Source organism: Heliangelus exortis, chromosome 1 (genome assembly GCF_036169615.1).
Source record: "Heliangelus exortis chromosome 1, bHelExo1.hap1, whole genome shotgun sequence".
NCBI classification, from domain to species: Eukaryota; Metazoa; Chordata; class Aves; order Apodiformes; family Trochilidae; genus Heliangelus; species Heliangelus exortis.
The window spans coordinates 129,054,687-129,076,474 of NC_092422.1; the positions used below are offsets into that span (position 1 = coordinate 129,054,687).

At 36.3% G+C, this 21,788-nt stretch overlaps 1 protein-coding gene across 7 annotated transcripts in view; it reads left to right on the forward strand.

The window, feature by feature from the left end:
• The window catches only part of PPFIA2 (PTPRF interacting protein alpha 2), a 289,947-nt gene that overhangs the window by 262,128 nt on the left and 6,031 nt on the right, over positions 1–21,788 (forward strand). For all 7 annotated transcript variants that reach the window (XM_071766166.1, XM_071766115.1, XM_071766123.1 and 4 more), the window contains 8 exons: positions 8,449–8,530; positions 13,132–13,332; positions 15,451–15,513; positions 16,877–16,906; positions 18,543–18,718; positions 19,585–19,682; positions 21,234–21,409; positions 21,504–21,572. In XM_071766166.1, the coding sequence (XP_071622267.1) occupies positions 8,449–8,530; positions 13,132–13,332; positions 15,451–15,513; positions 16,877–16,906; positions 18,543–18,718; positions 19,585–19,682; positions 21,234–21,409; positions 21,504–21,572 (895 nt within the window). The remainder of the gene's footprint in view (positions 1–8,448; positions 8,531–13,131; positions 13,333–15,450; positions 15,514–16,876; positions 16,907–18,542; positions 18,719–19,584; positions 19,683–21,233; positions 21,410–21,503; positions 21,573–21,788) is intronic.

The following is a 21,788-nucleotide window of genomic DNA, read 5'->3' on the forward strand; positions in this document are numbered from 1 at the left end:
TGCCTACAGCTGTCTCTATCCTATGATCTCCAACAGCTGCAAATATTCTGTCAGATTAACTGTAGAATTAGGCCTTAAGGGAACTATGGATAAAACACTGCAGAAGAAAAAAAAATCTGCTTATCTTTCAGCTGAGTATGTGTCTAAGGGAAATCATTCTGTTCTTTCAATAAAATGGTGATAAAATTGTTGTCTTGTGAGAAAATGAAAGCTAGAGTTTAAAGATCCATTTTTTTCTGCTGTATTTTATTATTCTGAGAGAAAGATTCTCAGGCAGTGAAGGAATAACCCTTGATCCTTGGCTTCTGTCATGGGGAAGACTGAGTTTTATGTGTCCCATAAATTATTCCTGGGCAACCGCAAACTGGCAACCCCTTAAAGCATTCCAGTTAATTCCCCCTGTTTGTTCCCCTGTACCCATGCCCAAGGGAGTATTCAGACAAAGATGTAAGAAGTGGGACCTGTGGTTCAATGGACTCTAAAAGGTCCAAAATTGAAAGCTTTCCCAAAAAAGTCAGACTTTACAATTAGCTCAGTAGAAAAAGAGCACGATGGGGATTTTGGCCTCAAAATCAAAAATGCGTATTCAGATCCAATGGCGCTTCCATCATATTTGGTAATTGAATAATTCTCTTCCATTAAGTATATTACATGCCTTTGTTGATCTTCCTTTCCTTAATTTTCCTTTCTTCTCTGTATAAGTTTGTCATTTGTTTTCATCTGCTTTTATGGATCACACTTTCTGTCCTCTTTCCCAGCTGTTCTGCTGATCTCGCACACATGAAATCAAAATTTAAAATCCTGAAACTTCTCCCTTCCTGAACTCATTGAGATGTCTGGAACCTCTTCTTAATTAATGAGAGCACAGGCTTTTCACCCAAAAGTTTTCTACAGCTAAACTACTAAGCATTTTTGTATCTTGGTAAATCATTTTTTAATAGAAATATAAATTTCTGAAATGTCTGGGTTTCATTCAGGTGTATAATTTTTCTTTTTATGATGGCAATTAAAGGATACTGAAGAGAGAGTTTATTATCAACTAGGTCATACTGCTTCCTTCTATAGATAGTGTTACAGATTATATTTGTAAGAATAGGTTATCTAGAGGTCAAAACACTCATACCAGTATTATTACTAATATAGTGTGAGTATGACTGCTCAAATTAAAATGCTGCAGGACATGAGTAACTATTACAAATGTTAGTCACTTAAAGGCATGAAATCAATATTTTTAAAAAACTCCACACAACAGCAACAACAAAAAAAAAAATGCCAGAGAACACCAAGTCAAGGTTATGTTTATTGTAAGATATTTTCCTAAACTATTAGTAAAATGCACATAGAAAAGTAAGCTTTGGTTTGAAGTCCTCTACACTTTACTGTCTCTTATAATTTGCTTAAATCCAAAGATTTGGGATTTTCAAGACTTTTGGTGTTACACAAAAATCATTATGAGATTATTAGATTCTGGGAAAAAATGCTTTGATTTGAAAACCTATTCTACATTCACTGTGTATACAGATCTTTGTCATGAATAGTTATTGTAGATGGTAGATGTGCTATGCTGAGTGGTACCTGATAAATGGCAAACATCATTTTAATGAAAATCTCAAATGTTCTTGCAACAGGAGACCAGTTAGAAAGTTTCCCATAGTTATAATGGTGGTATTATTTTATCTACCATATGATTTTTATTTTTTTTTTAATGGACTATTATATGTTCATTAACATTTATGTGCTTTTTTTTCCATTCATCTCTCTCCATCTCATGAAAAGCATATCTGGGTAAGTTAAAACACCATGGCTGCTGAACATGTTCATTTTCAGCACCATGTTTATTTTCTATGTTTCAGTCTTATTTCTTTTTGTTTCCTGTGGGCCTTATATAAAAAGTACATGGAGAAAACTGTGAGAAAACTCTCAAACTATTCATAACAATGGTAAACGTCTAAAGCATAAACAATTTCAGGTCAGGATTTGCTCCTATGGGGCTTAAGATAATGGATTGACTAATTGGAGATAACTTCTGTCAATTTTTAAAAGTAAAAACATGTTGTGAAGTCTAAAGTGCAGAATATATATCTGGAAGTTTAAGTGAGTGAAAAAAATAATGACTGACTATATTAAAAAATGCTATGAAAGAATAAATTTACATCACAGATGATTCATACTTGCAAATACATGTAATCCAGAGTATACAATTTCTTTTTTTCCATTTGAAATACAATAGTATTTCATTTTTTTCACACAAATTTGCTCTTTCCTTTTTCACCATTATTTTTTTTAAATGTTGGGATTTGTATTTTTTCATCCTGTTTTTCGTTTGTTTGTTTCTTTCTTTTGATTTTTAGCCTGATATCAAGTTTTAAATCTAATCTCCTCTTTGATATGTTGTACAAATACAATTTTTTTTCATGAACAATTTCTGGAAATTGGGAAGAAAACTTCAGGCATTCAACGCATGTATGTGCTAAAGGCGGAAGGATAAAGAGAGCAGAGGGGTTATCACATTAATTTAGACTATCTGGTTATGAAAGGGCTTTATAAAATAAAATTTGAAAATATTTAACCATCCTGGGAACTATAAGGTTATATATTGTGTTTATTTCACAAGTGTTATATTGTTTTGGTGGTTTTTTTAATTGTAGCTCTCCACAGCAAAAAGTTTTTGGATCTATATTAAGCATTCTTGACCATGCTTCACTAAGCTTATTCTGCAGAAAAAAAAAAAATGTTGCCCTTCAGTTTGCATACACCTAAAATGTACACCTACATAGAATAATTACGGGATTGTTTAATCTACTTTGCTAATCTGTTTTATCTGGGATGCTGTTCAATTTTCAATTATATTTTCTTGCTCTGTTGATTTTAAAATGTTATGTATTTACTGCAACTTGAGTTCCGTATTTCAGTCATTCTTTCCTGAAAACTCCTAACATTAGATAGGAAAAATTTCCTAAAAAATGAAAAAGTAATGGTACCCACTGTTTTCAGTCTGACCACTGTATCTAGTATCAAAAAGGAGAGAGAATGAGGACTTCAAATAATGCTAAAGCTGGGTCACTTAAGTACCAAATTTGAAAAAAAAATTATCTATTTTTCAGTTAGTGAAGTCTTTAAAATAAATGGGTACTTTCGGATTAAATTAAATTAGCAATATACATAAATATCAAGTGTGAGTCTCTTTTTTCCCTACTATCTACTTTAAAACATTTAGAGTCTTGCAAAAAAATAATTAGATAAAATGTAACATTATTTTTATAAGACATTTTACAAAGTTATTCATTTCTACAAATTCAGCTACCTTATTTTGTCATCCAATGACCTTAGTTACAGAATTCTACCCTCTCTTAAGTATTTAGCAAATGAAAAGATAAAATCCAAATCCATCCTAATTCATTAGAAATCCTCTTTCCTAGATTTTGCAGTCTTTGAATTTATGTTAGCTTTTGAGAGGCAGATGTGCTTAATCTTAACTTGAAATCATAGGTTTACTTGGACAAATCTAGCACATTTGGTCTATTGTTTCTATTTCTTTCATAGAAACCAATCATGTATAACTTTTTGTATGCAAAAAATTTTGGTGTTTATGATAATTTTTGGTAGTGTCAATAATAGTAGTAATTGTAGTACTTCTAATATATAATCAGAGGGTAAACACTTTTGTCTGTTATCTTTTTGAGAAAATGTCAATGGGCTAAGGCCATTTAATTCGATTTAAATTGCCTATTAGCCAAAATTTTAAAGTAAATTCTGCATGTACCTATAGCCAAATCTAACATGATGTGGCTCTTGACTTGCTGTGCCTCCTTTCCAATTTATCTCAAATTAAATAAGAAGCATTTTACAATGCACAATATGATATACCTGAGGACTTTCCATGTGAACCCTACTAGAGGGTAGAATTTCCTATTAGAGGAAATTCTATTCTTTGCACAAATATGAAGATTGATACTGAAACATTATTTGAGTTTCATCAAGACAGTGTCTGAACTTTTCGTACAAGACCATGTTTGCATTCTATGTGTCAGAAATCCTAAACTGTTGTTTCTTGTTTGCTTCATGGGGGGAGCCTCATCTTCATAAAGAAAACTGAATGGCACTAAATGACACAGTTTAAATCAAGATGTTGTTAACTTCCCCCACAAAGTCTGTTTCAAGGTTATTTTTGATTTTAGCAAAGTTCATTGAGTTTTATACATTGAGTCGGTAAGGGCTGCTGATTCAGAGCTAGAAATTTCCTGGTGCAAGGGAAGGTTATATATGAAACAGAAAATTCGGGGGATAATAATATAGTTTGCTGATATCATCCCCCAATTCCTTTTGCTCCTTTTGCTTTCTGATACCCAGAAAGATAGGGAAGCATTCATAAATAGTACCCATGGTATGAAACAGTTGTGCTCTCAGCTTGCTAGGTGGTTTGGGGCACTTGTACCTGTCTCTCAGAAGAATGATAATAAAGAAAATGGTCCAATGTACCTGTAACTTTAGGAGGTATTATTTGGGAGGATTAAACATCAGAAGTTTGTTCTGTGGAGAGAACACCACTTCTTTGACATGTGCCTTCACAACACAACTTGACATGATGTGGCTTTTTTTTCTATCTTTGATAGACGAGTGAAGGCAGCCCATTTATGAGGCACTCTCTCTAAAACAGACAAATACAAACATCTCAAATTTTGGATGAGTGCTAAATGCTTCATGTTGATTAAATTTATTTGCTTTGTAAAACCAGGCATGTGGTAATGATATATTTAAAATAGCATACGGCAGTTACTCCCATAACACCTCCAGAGAGAGGATTTTATTCTCGAACTGTATTAATGTTATCTTTAAAAATACTGCTTTAATTTAGAATTCATGCCAGTGGTAGTAAGTGGTTTAAAGCCTTATCTGCAAAATAATAACATTTATGGTAATGCCTAATTAATGTCAATGCTTCTTTATTGGCATGTTTTTACGTGCTGCCAAAAAGTAAACAAGCGTGGAAATAATTATATTTTAAATTCCTACCTCCTTACCAATGCAAAGTGGAAACATTAGACCGTGTAGTACTCTTTTGACAAGGTCTTAGGAGGACAAAATCCCCACATTCCTCTGCAATGCATCTTCCAAAGTAGAGGAAATGTGTAATGTTTTCACAGTCTTCAAACTGTTTGTTCATAATGAAAGAGGGAGTAACAAACTTGAGGATATTAGTCTCTTCTACCTCCTCTGATCAGTTGTATGATTAATTTTACTGGTGATTTGCACTATTGATCAAAACAATATTTTTTTTTCCTACATTATACTTTAAACTTATTTTGAGAGAGGGGAGTTGTGGTTTTTTTTCCATAGAAATGGCTTCTATAAAAAAAATCCAGGCATTTTCTTTGATTGCCAACTGAACAATATTCTCAGTCCAAAAAAATAGAAATTCTGGATGTAGTTCTGATTTAGAAATTGAAGGTTCAAGTTCCATGGATCTCCCAGTGTGTACTAAAAAGTAGTTAGAGAATGCTGCTCAAAAAATAAAATATAATGTAAATAAACTTTAATATAGGAGAGGTGTTTAGATGAGACATCTGAGGGAAGCAAGTACAAGTTCTAAAGCATAAAATTATTTTTAAAGGAAAGCAATATTATAAAAATCCTTTTAGTATTCCTCATCAGAATATGAGACACAGACCTTAGGAGGGCTGTATTCCCTGTGCATGCCTGAGTAAAGGATTTTAACTTTACACTAAAAATATTTTCAACCCAAAACATTTTTTGTTCTACATCCCAAGACTCTTTGGATTAGGTTTATCAGACTGTAGTCTTTGGCTATAGCATATGCACAGGGCATCCTGTTTCTGGCCTGGCCCCATTTTCTTTAGCCAAAACTGATAACCACAACTGTATTTTCCTGTAGCTCTGAGCCAGACTGCCTCTGAAGTAACAGAAATGCTTTCCTGCTTTGGAAGAGGATGTTTGTATGAGAAACACCGGAATTATGCTAAGCCTCCACACCATGCCTCAGGCCAATGCAGCTGTTGCAAAGTCCCAGAGGACCCCCTAGAAATATGGACTTTGTAATTCCAGCATAAAGGAATTAAGATTTTCAGGGAAGTGAGACCTTGAAGTGCCAGTGCCTCTTCTGCAGGCACCTTCCTTCCTGAGGTCACACAGAAATTTAACACTAAATCAAACAGACCAAAACTTCCTCCCCATCTCCTTGTGTAGAACATGTGCTGCTGCTGTCCTGGCTCAGGCAGGAAACAAACAGAAACCAGTGGTCCTCAAAGCCATAATTTTCATTTTTACTTACTGTGATAGCCAGCCCTGCTCTTGAAGCTGATATGGACCCTAAATATGGAAAACAGGTTCCTCCAAGGATGGTGCTTCCATGAGATTCCCAGCTGCAGAAGGGACTGAGCCTTTGGCTTAATTTAGTTTTGTGGAAGGAGCAAGTTGCACAGGGTTTTGTGAGGTCTGTGCCATTGGACACCAATATTGGCCAGGTGAGGAAGAGGCATCCCTGAAAACTTGGGTTTTCCTGAGGACAGCCATGGCACCAGCAGGAGCCATGCAACCCTGGTGTGGCACCTGAGGGAGGCACAGCACGGTTGTAGCTTTACAGGCACTGCACAGAGCCAGAGCCAGAACCAGAACCAACCTTCTGAGGGAAGGCTGCAACCCAAATACCTCATCCACAGGTAGCTGGCAGGTGGCTGTATCTGGCCCTGCTTTAATTCTGCTTTACTAAGCAACCACCTATGTTTGTCTCCCAGGTAGTATGGGGTTTCTATACCTCCTCCAGCTGCTAAAGGTCACATGGCATTTGTGTACCCAGAGAGCAACTTTTTCTCACTTTATGGATTTTGGTTTCATAGAAAGCAAGGATAAATCTGCAATGTCTTTGGACATCTGAGTGATAAAGGATAAAGTATGCTGTGAAAGATGCATGGGAGAAGCTGGATAAACCTCTGTAATGCTATCAAGTATTTGTAGGGTTACATTTTACAGAAAGAAAGATAGAAACTAAAGCAGCTGTCTTTCTATTAATATTCAGAGTGAGGGATTTAAACATGTATGGAAAATTGCTACTTGAGATCCATTTCCTCCTAAAGCCAAATTCTGAGTGTATCCCCTAAGCAGAGTAAAAATCCCAAAAGGAGTACTCCATACAAGTAAGATCACTCCATCATTTTTATCTCCTGTGGTTTTGTAGTACATATATTTGAGAGGCTGCTCAGGCAGTGAAGAATTGCCAAGGGATAACTGAACCACGCAGACTGTAGTAGCAAAGGAGGACAGAGCAAAATTGAAGCTATAATTCCAAAATTATTTGGGAATGTAAGCAAATTTTAATATTGCATTAGCACAGTCCTTGTCTAATTTGTTTTTCACTACAGCTTGTTGCTGAGCACATTCTTTTGTGTTTTGCTCAGTAGGAGGCAGCTGAAAATATGTTGTCAAATAGCAGAAAAAAGACTGGTTCTACTCTGCTGCCACTGCAGTGGATTCTTTATAACTGCTTCAGGAATAAAAACATGTGGTAAAATGGTTGAACATGTTTAATATAGATCATTGTCCTTATAGTCTAGCAGACTGGCCTAACTTCACCAAATATTTAATACTGCTGCATTAAAATTATATTTTAGCTTTGAGAATGATGTTTTACATAACACACTCATTTCAGTCCAGAGAGGCTGCAGATGGAGAAGCTGGACTGGTATCTGAACTACTCAATAGAAATATATGTATGTATGTATATGTATGAAAGTGAGAAGCCACATCAATTCTGTAATTATAAAAATGTATACATCAGTAAACCATCTGGATTTCTTATATGTATATGTATATATGCGAAAATAATTTTTAAAATTGGAACTGTTAAAGGTACAACCAACTAATAATTAACCGTACGTGGCTTATTTAGGATGCAGAACAGCCATACTTGAGAGACACTAGAACTGTGCATAGCTGGTCCAGCAGTGTTTAGTGTTTCAGACCTGGAGACCTCACATACCTGCCTGCATTACATCCTTGATGAGCTGATATCTAGAAACTGGTCATCTTGGACCTTTCCAGGTTATTACCAAACCAAAGGTAATTTAGTCTCAGGAGGAATCCCTCAGTTTCCTCTCTTCACCAGTGTTTTCTATAGTGTAGGTAATACTTTTGTATAAGATATCCTGGTTCTGTATTTCTTCAGCTAAGAACAGACCTTGCCTTTTCTATGTCAGGTATTTAAAGGCATGTCAAAATGCACCAAGGGAAAAAAAAAAAAAAAAAAAAAAAAAAAGTTGGGAATAGATTATTACATTCAAGAATGGGAAAGAGCTGTGTTGTCCACTGGTGTTTTGCCTTTTCTGTGCCTGTCATCGTGCTTCACTGTCATTGCCTGTAACAAAAAGGCAGAGTATTGGAGTATTGTCCCTACACACTCCTCTGCATATTTAACAATTTTTCATCCATTTCTAGACATGAACTTCTGGAAGAAGCTCGGAGAAAGGGTTTGCCTTTTGCACAGTGGGATGGACCAACAGTGGTTGCCTGGCTGGAGGTAAGTGTTGACCATAACTTGGAAATGTGAGTTGCTTTTTTTGGCTGCTTCTGTGTGCTCATCTTCACATATTCTAAGAGACTTAAGGTCTTCTCCTCTCTGTCCTGTGCACTGTGTCACAAGCACTAAGCAGACACATGAAAAATCAGACTAGAGCTGAAAAAAGTAAGAGAGGATTACATGGTGGGATGAGGATGGGGAAATTGGTTTTTAAAATCTTGTGATTTCTCAGTCTCAATATCTAGGAACTCCACAAACAGTTTATATAGGATGATGTGCTAAGGAGAAAACAAAAATTAACTGTCACATTTAGAGGTTAACACAGAAGCTACAGCTTCAGAATTTTTAACAGATTTTAAGAATTTCTAATTTTCTGTCTTTTTAAGATGCAGTGGGAAAGGGCTGATTTACCTAGATATCACTCAGAACAGGAAAAAGTGTTGTTTCCCTTAGGACTTGCACCTGGGAGGGGTGAGATCAACATTGAAAACTGATTTGACAGGCAGTGCTTTCATCTGTAAAACCCAGTTTGCAGAGAGCTCTCCTTTATCTGGACAGCTTGAATGAAAGGATTTCAGAACCCATCCAGAGAAACATTCAGCAGAGCTGTCTATCAGTTTTGACAAAAATCAGTGAATGTTTTAGATAAAGGAACTATTCAAAAAATACTTCACCAGGTGCTGATGTGAGGAGAAGGAAAGCAGAGAGTCTGAAGGTTCTTATAAAAATACATTGTCACTTTTACAAAGCAAGGCTGTGTCAGTTCACTGCAAATACAAGGTCTTTTTTCTTGGTGCAAGGAACAGGTGTCTTATTTCTTGTCCATACCATGCATCTTTTTGTATTCCTGCCTCTTCTCATGTCTGCTGTGGGTATCATTCATTGATTATCAGATAGAATTTGTAGAGTTTTTCCCCTCAAATGATAATTAAAAAAAGGTCCCTCTCCAAAGCTTTAACAGGAGTATGATCAGGGAATAAATAAAGGATGAGGAATGAAAGCAATGAGGAATGAATTTCTGCTTCATATTGGAATTGCTGAAGGTACCTGAAGTTCACATGAAAACTGCAGAAAGGCAGTTCAAGTGTTTGTGCGTGACTTTTTAAAATAGGTTGTTATCTTCTTTCCAAAAAACATTAATTCTGTTAATATGGAACATTCATTAGTTTGGCCACTACCTGACTTCTTTGTATGATTTTGAGAGTTCTGTATCCTTATTTGTATCAGACAGAAATACTCAGTATTACAGTCAAAACTGAATTCCTGGAAGGGTGAATATACAAAGGTTTATATATATATATATATATATATATATATATATATATATATATTTACAAATCAATTCTAAATACTGAGAAAAGACTGCCTTTCTTGTCCTCCAAGGTGATAAAAAATCTTAAGACGTCTCTGATAAATTAAGCCCTCATCTTTTTTTGCCTTGATTCTTAGCTGCAAAATAGGATATGCTTCCACTGTCTCATAGAGGGGCTCTGAAGAGCACTTGATGTCCAGGAGCTTCTTGGGAAATATGATGAGGGTAGCACAGGAGAGCCCATGAGGAAATTTATGTTGCAGTATTCAATGCAGATTGAATACTGATGATAAAAAAATTATGAGGGTCGAAGTACTAAATTTATTCAGTGAGCAGTGGTGCATCCAGTCAGCAAACAGACACTGTGCATCTCATAGTCTCCTGGGGTAAATATTGGATGTAACCCTTAGAAAATGAAAATAATATTAAATGATGCAGAGGCCCAAATTAAAAAAATGTGCATGGATTTTGTAAGACATGATTGTGACTTTTCTAAACTTTTCCCAGATTAACTTTTCAGCCTTAGCATTCATTGCAGATATTTGTAGGTAGCACAGACATAGTTGATATATAGTTTAAGAATTGTGGATTTTCTTAACTATTTCTGGAAAAGCATATCAATCTTGATATCTGGGTTCTCTGCCTAGAACAATTATTGTGCCCTCTTTTTGAAACTGTTTTCCTCTAACTTCATTAGCTGTTAAGAGACAGCTGCTTGTTACTGTGTTAAACAACCTAAAGAACTAATATGCATAATGAGCAGCAAACATTTCAATCTATTTCTGCAGGTTGAATAACTCCCAATATTTATGCTTGCCTGCTTTTCAAGAGCATGCATGAAAAAATTAATGTTGAATTAAATGAGAATATTAAATATATTTTAAAGCTATGCATAGTTTCCTCACAGCCTTTTGTTTAAGTGCAACTAGCTGTGATCTTAAAAAATTTTCATTTTTGGTCTTTCAGAAACTTTTTATTTCATTACAGATAGTTGGAATTAGATATCTGTAAGGTTCAGGCCTTACAAATGGGGGGCCTTGTCCCAGACCATCAGTAAGAAGGACTTTTTGAAACATGATGTAGTTGTTCCTCAAGCCACGAGATACATCACAAGTCAGTACAGAAAAGTCTGTCTGAACACTTTTGGAATCTAACATTCAATAGCCTAACATCTGTCTTTTAAGTAGTTATGTTCCAGAGTAAATAAGTAAATATTTAACAGAGTATAGACTTGTTAATACCCACAGAGTACTTCCCTGTAGAGTGGGAAATGAAATAAAAATCTTTTCAGTTTGCTTGCTTTTCAGATTTGCTGGTGAATTTACCGATGGCATATTTTAAATAATTTTTTGACTTTGTGTCCTCTTTTAGTAAGCCATTATCAGCTAATTCTGGTGGCTTATCCTAGATGCACAGAGAGACAGACTTCTGGATGACTTCACTTACAGTCACAGATGCCCTATCCCACTGAAGTTTGAATAAAAATAGTCTTTAGTAGCCATCCACACAGAATTTAAAAAAAAAAAAAAGGTGAAATCAAAAAAAAGCTGAAAGTGTAGAACATCATGGCTACTATCACATAGTATCACTGCATTGTATGCTGATGGTCAGGTTCCTGTTTCAGAGAGTAGAATAGAATAAGATGGAGAGTAGAATAGAATAAGAAGCCATTAGTAACTCATTGGTACTTTTGAAAAGTGGTTTTGATAATTTATGTTTGAAGTGCAAGAGATCTATAACTAACAAAATTAAGTAACTGTATAAAAAGTTATGAACACAGGAATATACACACCCAGACACAACTAATGAAGGGTGATTTGTGCACTTCTAATTCAACACTCCTTGTTGAATATAGAACACTGACTGTTTTGCTGCAGTGAAAATCTTTGGTTAAAAACTGTGCTTCTTCATCCCAGTGGGGAGAGCTATGTACTAAAAAAAATGTAATGCACCAACTCATGTGCAATAGCAATCTGGAAAAGAGTGAAGAGGGCAGGGAGGGGCTACCCTCCATAGAGAAGTATCTTCATCTCTCAGGTTTCACAGAGCCTAACAGTCCTCTGGAGGTAAACTCCTAGGAAGGGATGGCCTTTTTTTGCATTTCATTGCCCCTAAAATCTCCTTGATAATGGCACTCAGCATTTATGTCCTTCTCACATTTTATAGCATAATGTGACAAACTGTGACAAACACACTGTGAATAAAACCTTCCCACATGTATGTATCTCTATTATCTCCTTCAGAAGCAAAGATCTGTAAACGCCAACAATCATGTTCATGAGGCAGCATAAAATGAGAATGCTGAGAAAATCTAGGAGAATTAATGCTCAGTAGATCCCAGGAAACACCCCTAGAAATGGAGAGTACCACTTACAACAAAAAAAGTGGTGAAGAAAAGGGATGTTGCTGACTGGGGCTAGTAAGGCTAACATAGAGTCATAGATTGGTTTAGGTTGGAAGGGACCTCCAAAGGTCACATAGTCCAACTCCCCTGCAATAAGCAGGGACACCCTCAACCAGATCAGGTTGCTCAGAGCCTTGTCAAGCTTCACCTTGAATATCTCCAGGGATGAGGCCTCAACCACCTCCCTGGGCAGCCTGTTCCATTGTTCTGCTACCCTCATGGTAAAGAACTTGTTCCTAATATGCAATTTAAATCTGCTCTTCTCTAATTGAAGCCACAAGTACCTGTCTTCTAAATCCACAGGTTATGCAGTTGTGCTTACATTTTGCTTCAATGTCTCACCTCTGTTTCTAGCTGGAATATGACACCATAGACTGTTCCCAAATTTACAGTAAGCTCAGTCCTCACTTTCTACCATGAAAACAAAAGCTGGGAAGTGTAATACTGTGACCCATGGGGAATAATGTGCAAGGAGAGAAAAATCCATTTTAGTTCAAAAGTGAAGAAAATTATTTAAGCCATCCCTCTTAGTTTGTTTTCTGCATATGATCAGACCATCAAATGGAAAATAACACTGACTTGTGCCACTGCTTGCCTATTAAAGGCTTGGGGAGGAAGTAACCAGACCAGGTGATGGAGCCCATAGCTCTAAAAAATATTCAAAGCACTGTAAAGGTCTGCTTCCAATAAAAGAAACAAAAAGAGTTCACACAAAGCCATGACAATTTCCAAGGTTCTGAAACAATTTCATTTTATTAAAGGCTATGCTAATCATACTTATTTGTGTGCATCACCGTGCTTATTCAGGTTGATAGATGTCTTGATGATAATTTCATTTGAGAAATGGAGTAATGCTTTGGATGAATGTATTCTTTCTCTCACCAGCTCTGGCTGGGCATGCCAGCCTGGTATGTTGCTGCCTGCCGTGCCAATGTGAAGAGTGGGGCTATTATGTCTGCTTTGTCTGATACTGAGATCCAAAGGGAAATTGGAATTAGCAACCCTCTTCACCGCTTAAAGCTCCGATTAGCTATCCAGGAGATGGTGTCACTGACGAGTCCATCAGCACCTCCAACATCCAGAACAGTGAGTCCTGTTCAGCTGACTTTTTCTTCCCTGCTTCACCCTGCAGGAGCCTGTAGAAAGATACTTGTGGCACAAGAGTGGCTCTGTGGTAACACACACTTTACAATCAGTGGGAACTGTCCCATGGAGACTTAGAAGGACCTGCTCACCACTCACTTGATTGTTCATCACTGGTATTTTTCCTTTAGGAGATACTCCTTTTTTTTTTTTTTTTTTTTTTTTTTTTTTATAGTGCTTTTGATTAATCTTTATGTTATCTAAATGATCAGCATCGAGCATCTTATTTTTCCTCTTTCTTCCTCCAAGTCAGCTCTCCCAACCAAATCAGAATATTTCTCTTTTCTTTTTGATTGTGGGGTGGGGGATTGGCAGCAGGGAGGGAGGGAGGGAGGAGAAGGAGGGAGCAGTTATGTAGAAACACAGCTCTTTCAAATCTTGTTCCCATCCTCCATTTTTGGCTCCTTTCAAATTTTCTCTGATCTGAGTCAGCTAGCTTTAGGTTCTCCATGCTTTTAAGAGAAGAAGTGGTTGAAGGTGTCAAGGGAGAGTCTGGAAGGGAGAAATGGAGCATGTGCATTTGGTATGGAAGAGAGAGAAGGGGGAGAATGGCAGCAGAGCAGTAGATGGGAAGGAAGCAAGTAAAGGAGAACAAAGGTACATGGCTGAAAGGGGAGTATATCAAAAAGAGCAAGAAAATGCATTAGGAGAGAGTAATAATGTATGTACTGTAGATAAAAAACACCTTTTAGTGGAAAATTAATTAAAACAGTACAATCTGAAGAGGAGAAAAGGAAACAAAGATGAAAAGGGAGTTCTGAACTGAGAGGCATGTGGTGGTGGCTATAAAAGACACAACAATGTAACAAAAAACAAACAAAAAAACCAAACTCCCCCCCACAAAAAAAAAAACCCAAGGAAAAAAAAGGTCAGATCAGATGGAAAACATGGCACAGAAGTGAAGGCCAAAGACTACTACTTAAACAGCGCAGTACAGACTTCTAATACTAAGATAATAATGATGATGTTAATAATGATATTTGTATTTTGTTATCTCTTAACTTCATGGAATCAATAGAGAATCTTTTGGTGGAAATGAGAATTGAGATACCGTTAAGGGGTACCGCAACTGTAATGTTCCTATTGACTGACCTTTTATTTTCACATTGCTAAAGTTCATTATTATAGTTCCTAATCTGGTATTTTCTCCCCTTGGAATAGTTTTATATGCCACAGCCATGATAATGCTATGAATAAGAATGAATATCACCTAAGTAAAGCATTGTAGATTCTGTGTGATGTTGAAGTAGTAAAAAGAATTTTTTTTATTATTTTACACGCATAAGAGCATATTTCAAAGCATAAACACATTGACACAAAAAAACGATACGTTCAAGCTAGAACCACTAAGACTAATTTAATAATTTTGCCTTTGTTTTCTTCTTCTTAATTCTCCCTAGGTAATTGGCAGCACAAAGCTGCCCTGCCCCAGTGTGTGCATTTGTGTGTCCCAAGCCTCCACTCTGTCTCTGGAAAGGAGTTAATTTACTTTAGAAAACACAGCACATTTCATCTTATGTGATCCACAGCCCCTGCATGCCTCATTTCTTTGTCTCAGTAATAATATGACAGAAAAAAATCGGATGAGGAAAAACAGTTTTAGAAGGGAATTTCCTTGATATTTTCGATTTACAGAAATTTGGGTGAAGTAATAATTATTTAAATTACAACACGAGCATATGATGTATGCAGTGCGTTTAGTCTGGAAAATCCGCGAGAACTGAAGCTGGGCTCCAGACAGAGCTATGAGCTAAGGGTTGTCTTTGCCACTTGTGTGTGAAATGCAGCTTTAATTACTCTTTCCTCTGTGATGGTGATCGGCTGGATTTCATCCATCAGTTCTAATTGCAACACACCATCACATCTGTTCAGAATTCTCTCAGGAAAGACACAAAACAACCTGTCTAAAGTTGTCTCTAGTTGCAGCTCGGTAGAGGCAAGGCCGTGGTTGTGCTGATGGTGATGCTATACGCTGTTAACTTACAGTGGTGCTGCCTTTCTTCTTTACCACTGCTTACCTAATGTGGATCCCACCTGCCTCCCTGTGGGCCTTGTCCCCAGCCCTCGGGCAATGTTTGGGTCACCCATGAAGAGATGGAAAATCTTGCTGCTCCAGCTAAAACGGTGAGTTCTTCCACTTCCATTTAAACTGGTTTTCGTGCTCCAAAGAGATCTAGGGTGGATCTGCTTTAACATCTTCTGCAGATGCTTCCCAACCTTGCCATGCTGACTTTAAAGCTGAATTTAAAGAACAGTTGTATCATTCCTCAGCAAAAGAAGTTACAAACTGCACTGCCATCACAAAAATTGTGTGAAGCTAAAAGCAGTGTCAGGGTTTTAAAGTTTCACCGTCAGTGTGAAACCTCATTTAGACAAATTAAATGGCTGCAGTATAAGATGCAATATGTCCTCTGTACTCTATTCTCTAGTACCTCTTCCAAACATATTTTTAGATCTGCTGAAATAGAAATCAGAAAATGCTTGAGAATAGAGCATTAGACAACTCAGTATTTTCGTTAATGTTGAACTTATTGTGAACTTATTAATGCTAAATATTATTTCATTAATATTTGTGTTTTCATGGTCTTTGATTTAGGATTCTTAGAGTGTTTCATTTCTTTATTGATTTTTGTCAAACCTCTCCCTGCTTTGGGGGAATGTAAATATATAGTAGTAGATTTTATTTAATGGTTCTGACATTTTTCCTTCACTTGGAACATGTGGTTTTCTTTTTAGCACTACATCATAAACATACTCCATAACAATGCTTATAAAACATAATAGAATTCTACATTCAGTTGTCTGAAAAATCTTCAGTTTGGAAAACTTTATTGTCAGCCCAATGCATAGAGAAATGGTGGGTGAGGTACTGAAGTTAATTTCTGATGCAGTAAAAAAATTCTTTCTTAAAAGTTTATGCATGCTATATTATTTGAAGTTTTCTCGTGAACAGTCATGAAGCAGATCCTCATTATTTTTCCTCATTATTCTTTTCTATTTACAACTTAGTTAATTTTCAGTTTTATTATTGTTGGTAAAGATAAATACAAATTTAACAGCAACTGACCAGAAGTAGGTCCTGTTTGTAGCTGGCCAGCATTATTTTGCCATAAAAAATATTTATATAAAAGCTTCCTTACAGTGCATACACAAGAAGACAGCTTTTTATTGTGACTGTTGCAAAATCTAACTAGAAACAATGGTATCTCTGATATCCAATTTTGTAAGTAAATGGTTGTGTTTGGATTGTGAAACCATTAAACTGTTTAAAATAATACTGTCAAGTTTCACCAAGTTATAATGATTTTATGTCTTGAAAGATTTGCCCTACTAAGACTTCAGTGAGTTGTTATTTTATTGGCACATTTTGCATGTATTTTTTTCATCTGTACTAAGATTAATATCAACATGAAAACCTCATCTATTTATAACTCATTTTTATTGCCTTTTTACCTGCTTTACTATTTACTTCCTGCTGATAACACAGAAAGAGTCTGAAGAAGGCAGCTGGGCTCAGGTATGACCTTTTCACATGATTTTTTAAAATGAGAGGCTAATAGTAATATAATTAGCTGTGTATCTGTATGCATAGAGGATTATACTATTGTGACAGTGATTGAATTACGACGCACACAGTTTAGAATTCTAATAAGAAAATAGTCTCTGGACACCTTTGTTTGGTAAAGCACAGAGATATATAGGCTGTAAATATTTTTCTTAAAAGGAGAGACATCTACTTACCCAGCTAAATCTCTAACAAAGTTCTCCTCATTATTGAGAAGACACTAAGAGCTTGAGATCTCACATTTCTAAAATGACACCAGGTTTTTAGAAAAACAGGTTTAGAAACAATAGAATAATTGTTTACATTCCACCCTACTGAACATCAGTCTACAAACAGTCTTGTATACTTAGGAAGAAAATTTTTCCCTTTAGTTAGACTACCAGTTACTTAGATTTTTCAACTTGTTTCTCTCTTACACAGTGCACACTCATATGCAGTTTTACTGTCTTCTCTTATAGGATTCTTTTTCACTTCAAATTCTCATAAGAATGAGAGATGAGAGAACTATACTTTCCTCCACAGAAAATATATCCAGCTCACACTGTGTTATCTGTTTGACTAGAGCAACAGAAGCAAAACCAGAAGTATAGTTGGGCTTGAAAGTGATGCTCAAATCTGAGGATGATCCTATTGAGGAGATAATAATCTTGCAATTCATGAGTTCCCTTTTCTCATAAGTTTTAGCTGTACCAAAAGAATTGGCAATAGTGAGATGTAAAACCTATTCACATTTTAATTGTGCAACCCATATAAAAATGTCTCAACATGCATGTGCCTTTTATACATTTTCTTCCTCAACTTATTGAAATTTCAGCTAAACATGAAGGAGCTTAATACCTGAATTCTAGCTTCTAGAAGGAACCTGGTTTGCTCCTATCTTAAATAACTAATAGATTTAGCTCTGCATATGATGCACTCAAGTTTAAGCTGTTCATAGCTGAAAATACCTCATTAATAAAATGCATTTGGCCACCTGCTCTGACTGGTGGTGAACATAAGCTTGGCTGATAAGCAACTGAAATTAACTTTTGATCTCAACAGGACTACAGGTGTGTAATCATGTAGTGTCATTAGATCCTCATTAGGAAATCCTGTCTCCCATGAAACAGTGACACAAAGTTCAGTTGACTCCCTGGAGCCATGTTTGTACTTCCAAGCTAGATGTAGGATTTGTCCAGCATAAATATTCTAGGTCAATTGAAATCAAGTAAGATTATGAAACAAACATTTAAATTGTGTGATTTGCAAATTTTAATTGTGTGAAAAGTTTGCTTACATTTAAAACTCACAATTGAAACTGCCACTTTTTTATTACAAAAAAAGTGCTTAATGGTCAGAAAGAAGACAAGACACAACAGGCAATACTGCTGTAACAGTAACAAATATCTCACAGTGGCTTTTAACTCAAACGTCAAAATGATGTAAAACCAGGATGCTTTTCTTTTAGAAAGGATTCCAAAGCTAGGAAGTCTTGCTAGAAACAAGCTTAGCAGATAGCTCTGTCTCCAGTCTGTGGTGCAACCTTGAGCAAACTCAAGAATTTATTACCCCCCCTTCCCCCCCTTCCTTTTTTTTTTCCCCCCTGTAGACCCTGGCTTATGGTGATATGAACCACGAATGGATAGGTAACGAATGGCTCCCCAGTCTGGGCTTACCTCAGTACCGAAGTTATTTTATGGAATGCCTGGTGGATGCCAGGATGTTGGATCACCTGACGAAGAAAGATCTGCGTGTGCACTTAAAAATGGTGGATAGCTTTCATCGGTATGTTGGCACAAAGACTACACCTAGAAAGCCATTTATGTGTCTGACATAGTGCTTAGTGCTGCACAGGAGGAAACCACTACTTTCTGTAGTTCTGGCTTGGAAAACCACACAGAAGTGGGTGCTGAGTGTCAGAAATCTGAACTGAGAGAGATTCTTTTAGCAACAGCAACCACGTTGCAACGATGTCTCTCAGAACTAAGATTTTGGTAGAGACAAATTTCCTAATGAGCAGGTGTCCTGTTTAACCATGACAGCAGGGTCAATACAGAGCTAAAGCCTTGATGAAACAGAACAGGTATTAATTTATTAAGTGATTTAAAGCATTGGAAAATGGTAGCCTAAGAGTTCAAGTTCAGACACTTCATAATATTGAGGTATTATTGTCTGTAGCACATAAAATCTTTTAACAGCACAAGCAACTTGACAGCTTTTTGGGTTATGAAGGGATATAGCCAGGAAGTTATTTTGGAAATATGGAAATAAAGGCATTTAGATGTCAGGAAGAATGTTTATGTGGCACAAAGTGTGGTTTTTTTTTTAATGTGCTGTCTAATTTGTCATTTTTTTTGAGGCCTGATTTGACAGAACATTTCATGGCTCGCAAGGGCTGACCTTTTCTGAATACAGTTTTTCATGTTTTGGGCTTCTTATGCTAGAACGTTTATTCAAACATATTCATTTTGGGTTTGTCCATTTAATTTTTGAAGTTTGTAGAGTATTTTTAATGGCACCCCCCTTTGTCTTCAAGATTGGCTACATGATCACCATGAAACACATCTTGAAATGCAGGAAATGCATCCTACATATGTTCCCATCTTCAGCATGATTTTTATTAACTGTAAATGTTTCTTTTTAAATAACAGAACAAGCTTGCAGTATGGAATCATGTGTTTAAAGAGGTTGAATTATGATAGAAAAGAACTGGAAAAGAGAAGAGAAATGAGTCAGCATGAAATAAAAGGTGATAGTTCCTGGGAATGAATACTGGGAATGTTTCTTCTTTTGAAGCTTGACATATTAACCCTTTGTCATGCCATTTTAGCTAAGCATTTAAGCGTGCACTTTACGTAAACCAAGCCTAAGTCCATCTGTCTTTAAAACACAAAGCATCTCCTTAGATTATGCATACATTTGGATTTTGGGGACAGAACTTATACCAGCCTCTTTCAGCCTTGGAAGCAGAAGGCCAGGTTGCAATGGGATGTGCTGGGGGAAAACTGGGAAATTGGAACACTCAGGACCCTAACACTGGGCTCTTGCTTTTCAAAACCTTTGCCTTTGATTTCTTACTTCAGAATGTGTACCACAGAGAATGTTTCTTGTTTGGTATGTAAGAATAGCTCCTAACAGAACTGGTCATCTTAGAAGAATTAACAGCTGATTTAAAATATTTTTTTTCTGTATAAAGCTTTCTGTAGTAGTTGCAGCCTCACTGCATGGTTCCTTATATATATATAATAATTAGGATTGCTGCTGGGTTTTTTCTGTTACCATAAGTGAGTCCTTTGAGTCCTTTGATTGCTTTAAGCATTTCCAGCTCTAAAGAATGGCAGCAGATAACACTTCTCAAGCACAATGTTGATTGAAAGAGCTAAAAAAAAAAAAAAAAAAAAAAAGGAAATTAGGAGGAGAAATCTAGAAATGTCTGAAACTATGCACTTGAGCAAGGCATATAAGCATGCACTAATGCAAAGACTGCCTTGGATGTGGAGGTATCAGTGTCAGCCTGGATTTGTGATGTCAGAGGCTGATGGGGGGGAAAGTTGGTATGCATCTCAAGTTCTGTTGTTGCTTCAATGCTAGACAACTCTAGCACAAGGGTTAAAAGCACACAGCCAAAGCCTCATCCCTTAGCAACACAAAATTCATATTATGTTTCCCACTGCCAAATATAAAAATCAGCATAAATAACTTGCTTTTAATCTTCTAGGCACGGTAGGATGCTTTTTTATAATAGCCAAATCCTCAAAAAAAAAGGGTCCTAGCTCATTTTGTTGCCCTAGCTTTATAATTGGCATGAACCTTAACAGCTCAGCCAGCTTTCTGAACTGAAAATAGCCTTAGTCTCTAAAATTGTGAACTCATCATTTGCTTTATGGCATGTTATAAAATGGTATGTGCTGACCCAACTCTCAAAATTGTCCAGTGAAGCCTTAAGGAACGGATATTTCTCCTGTGCCCTTCCACTGTTAAACTGTAAAATCTTGCTTGAAAATTGAAATGGGTATCCATAGCACGTGGAAGGAATTGCATTCTGGAGATGCCCTCTGGTGGCACCTTTCTCCTTTAGAAACGTTATTTAGAAAAAACATTAAACTTGGAAGGTAGCTAAAATCACACAGTCACTCCCATACCTTGAGAAGGAGATAGTGAAGTCATCAAAGCTATATGAATAGTTTTCTGGCTTTTCTCATTTAAGAAATAAACCAGTATGATGCCCAATGCCTTAACATGTATAGTTTGGAAGTTCTGGAGTATCAGGAGATTGAACTGGTGTGTTATGTTCTTACAGATGTGCTGGTATGGAGCAATGATCGAGTCATACGCTGGATACAAGCTATTGGCCTCCGAGAATATGCAAATAATATTCTAGAAAGTGGTGTACATGGTTCACTTATAGCACTGGATGAAAACTTTGATTACAGCAGTTTAGCTTTATTATTACAGATTCCAACACAAAACACCCAGGCAAGTTTGCTCATGCTACTTCTGGTTAATTTGAAGCCATTGTTGCCTTTTATTCCTCTTCAACCATTTTAATTTTTTACTTTGGTATCTCTAGGCACGGCAGATCCTTGAGAGAGAATACAACAACCTTTTAGCACTAGGAACTGAAAGACGACTTGAGGAAGTAATTAATTTTATTTTCAGTATTTATAAATTATCACAGTAAAATATAAAAAACTGAATGCATGAAGACATGTTAATTAGCAGATTGTTAAAAAGAAACAGTAGCAGCTATAAGAAAAAAATTGCGAATGCCAGTTAAGTTTTTTTTAAAGTAACCAGAGTATGGCTGCATATTCATATGATTTTGTATGCAACATTTGGCACTGCACTTTTACAT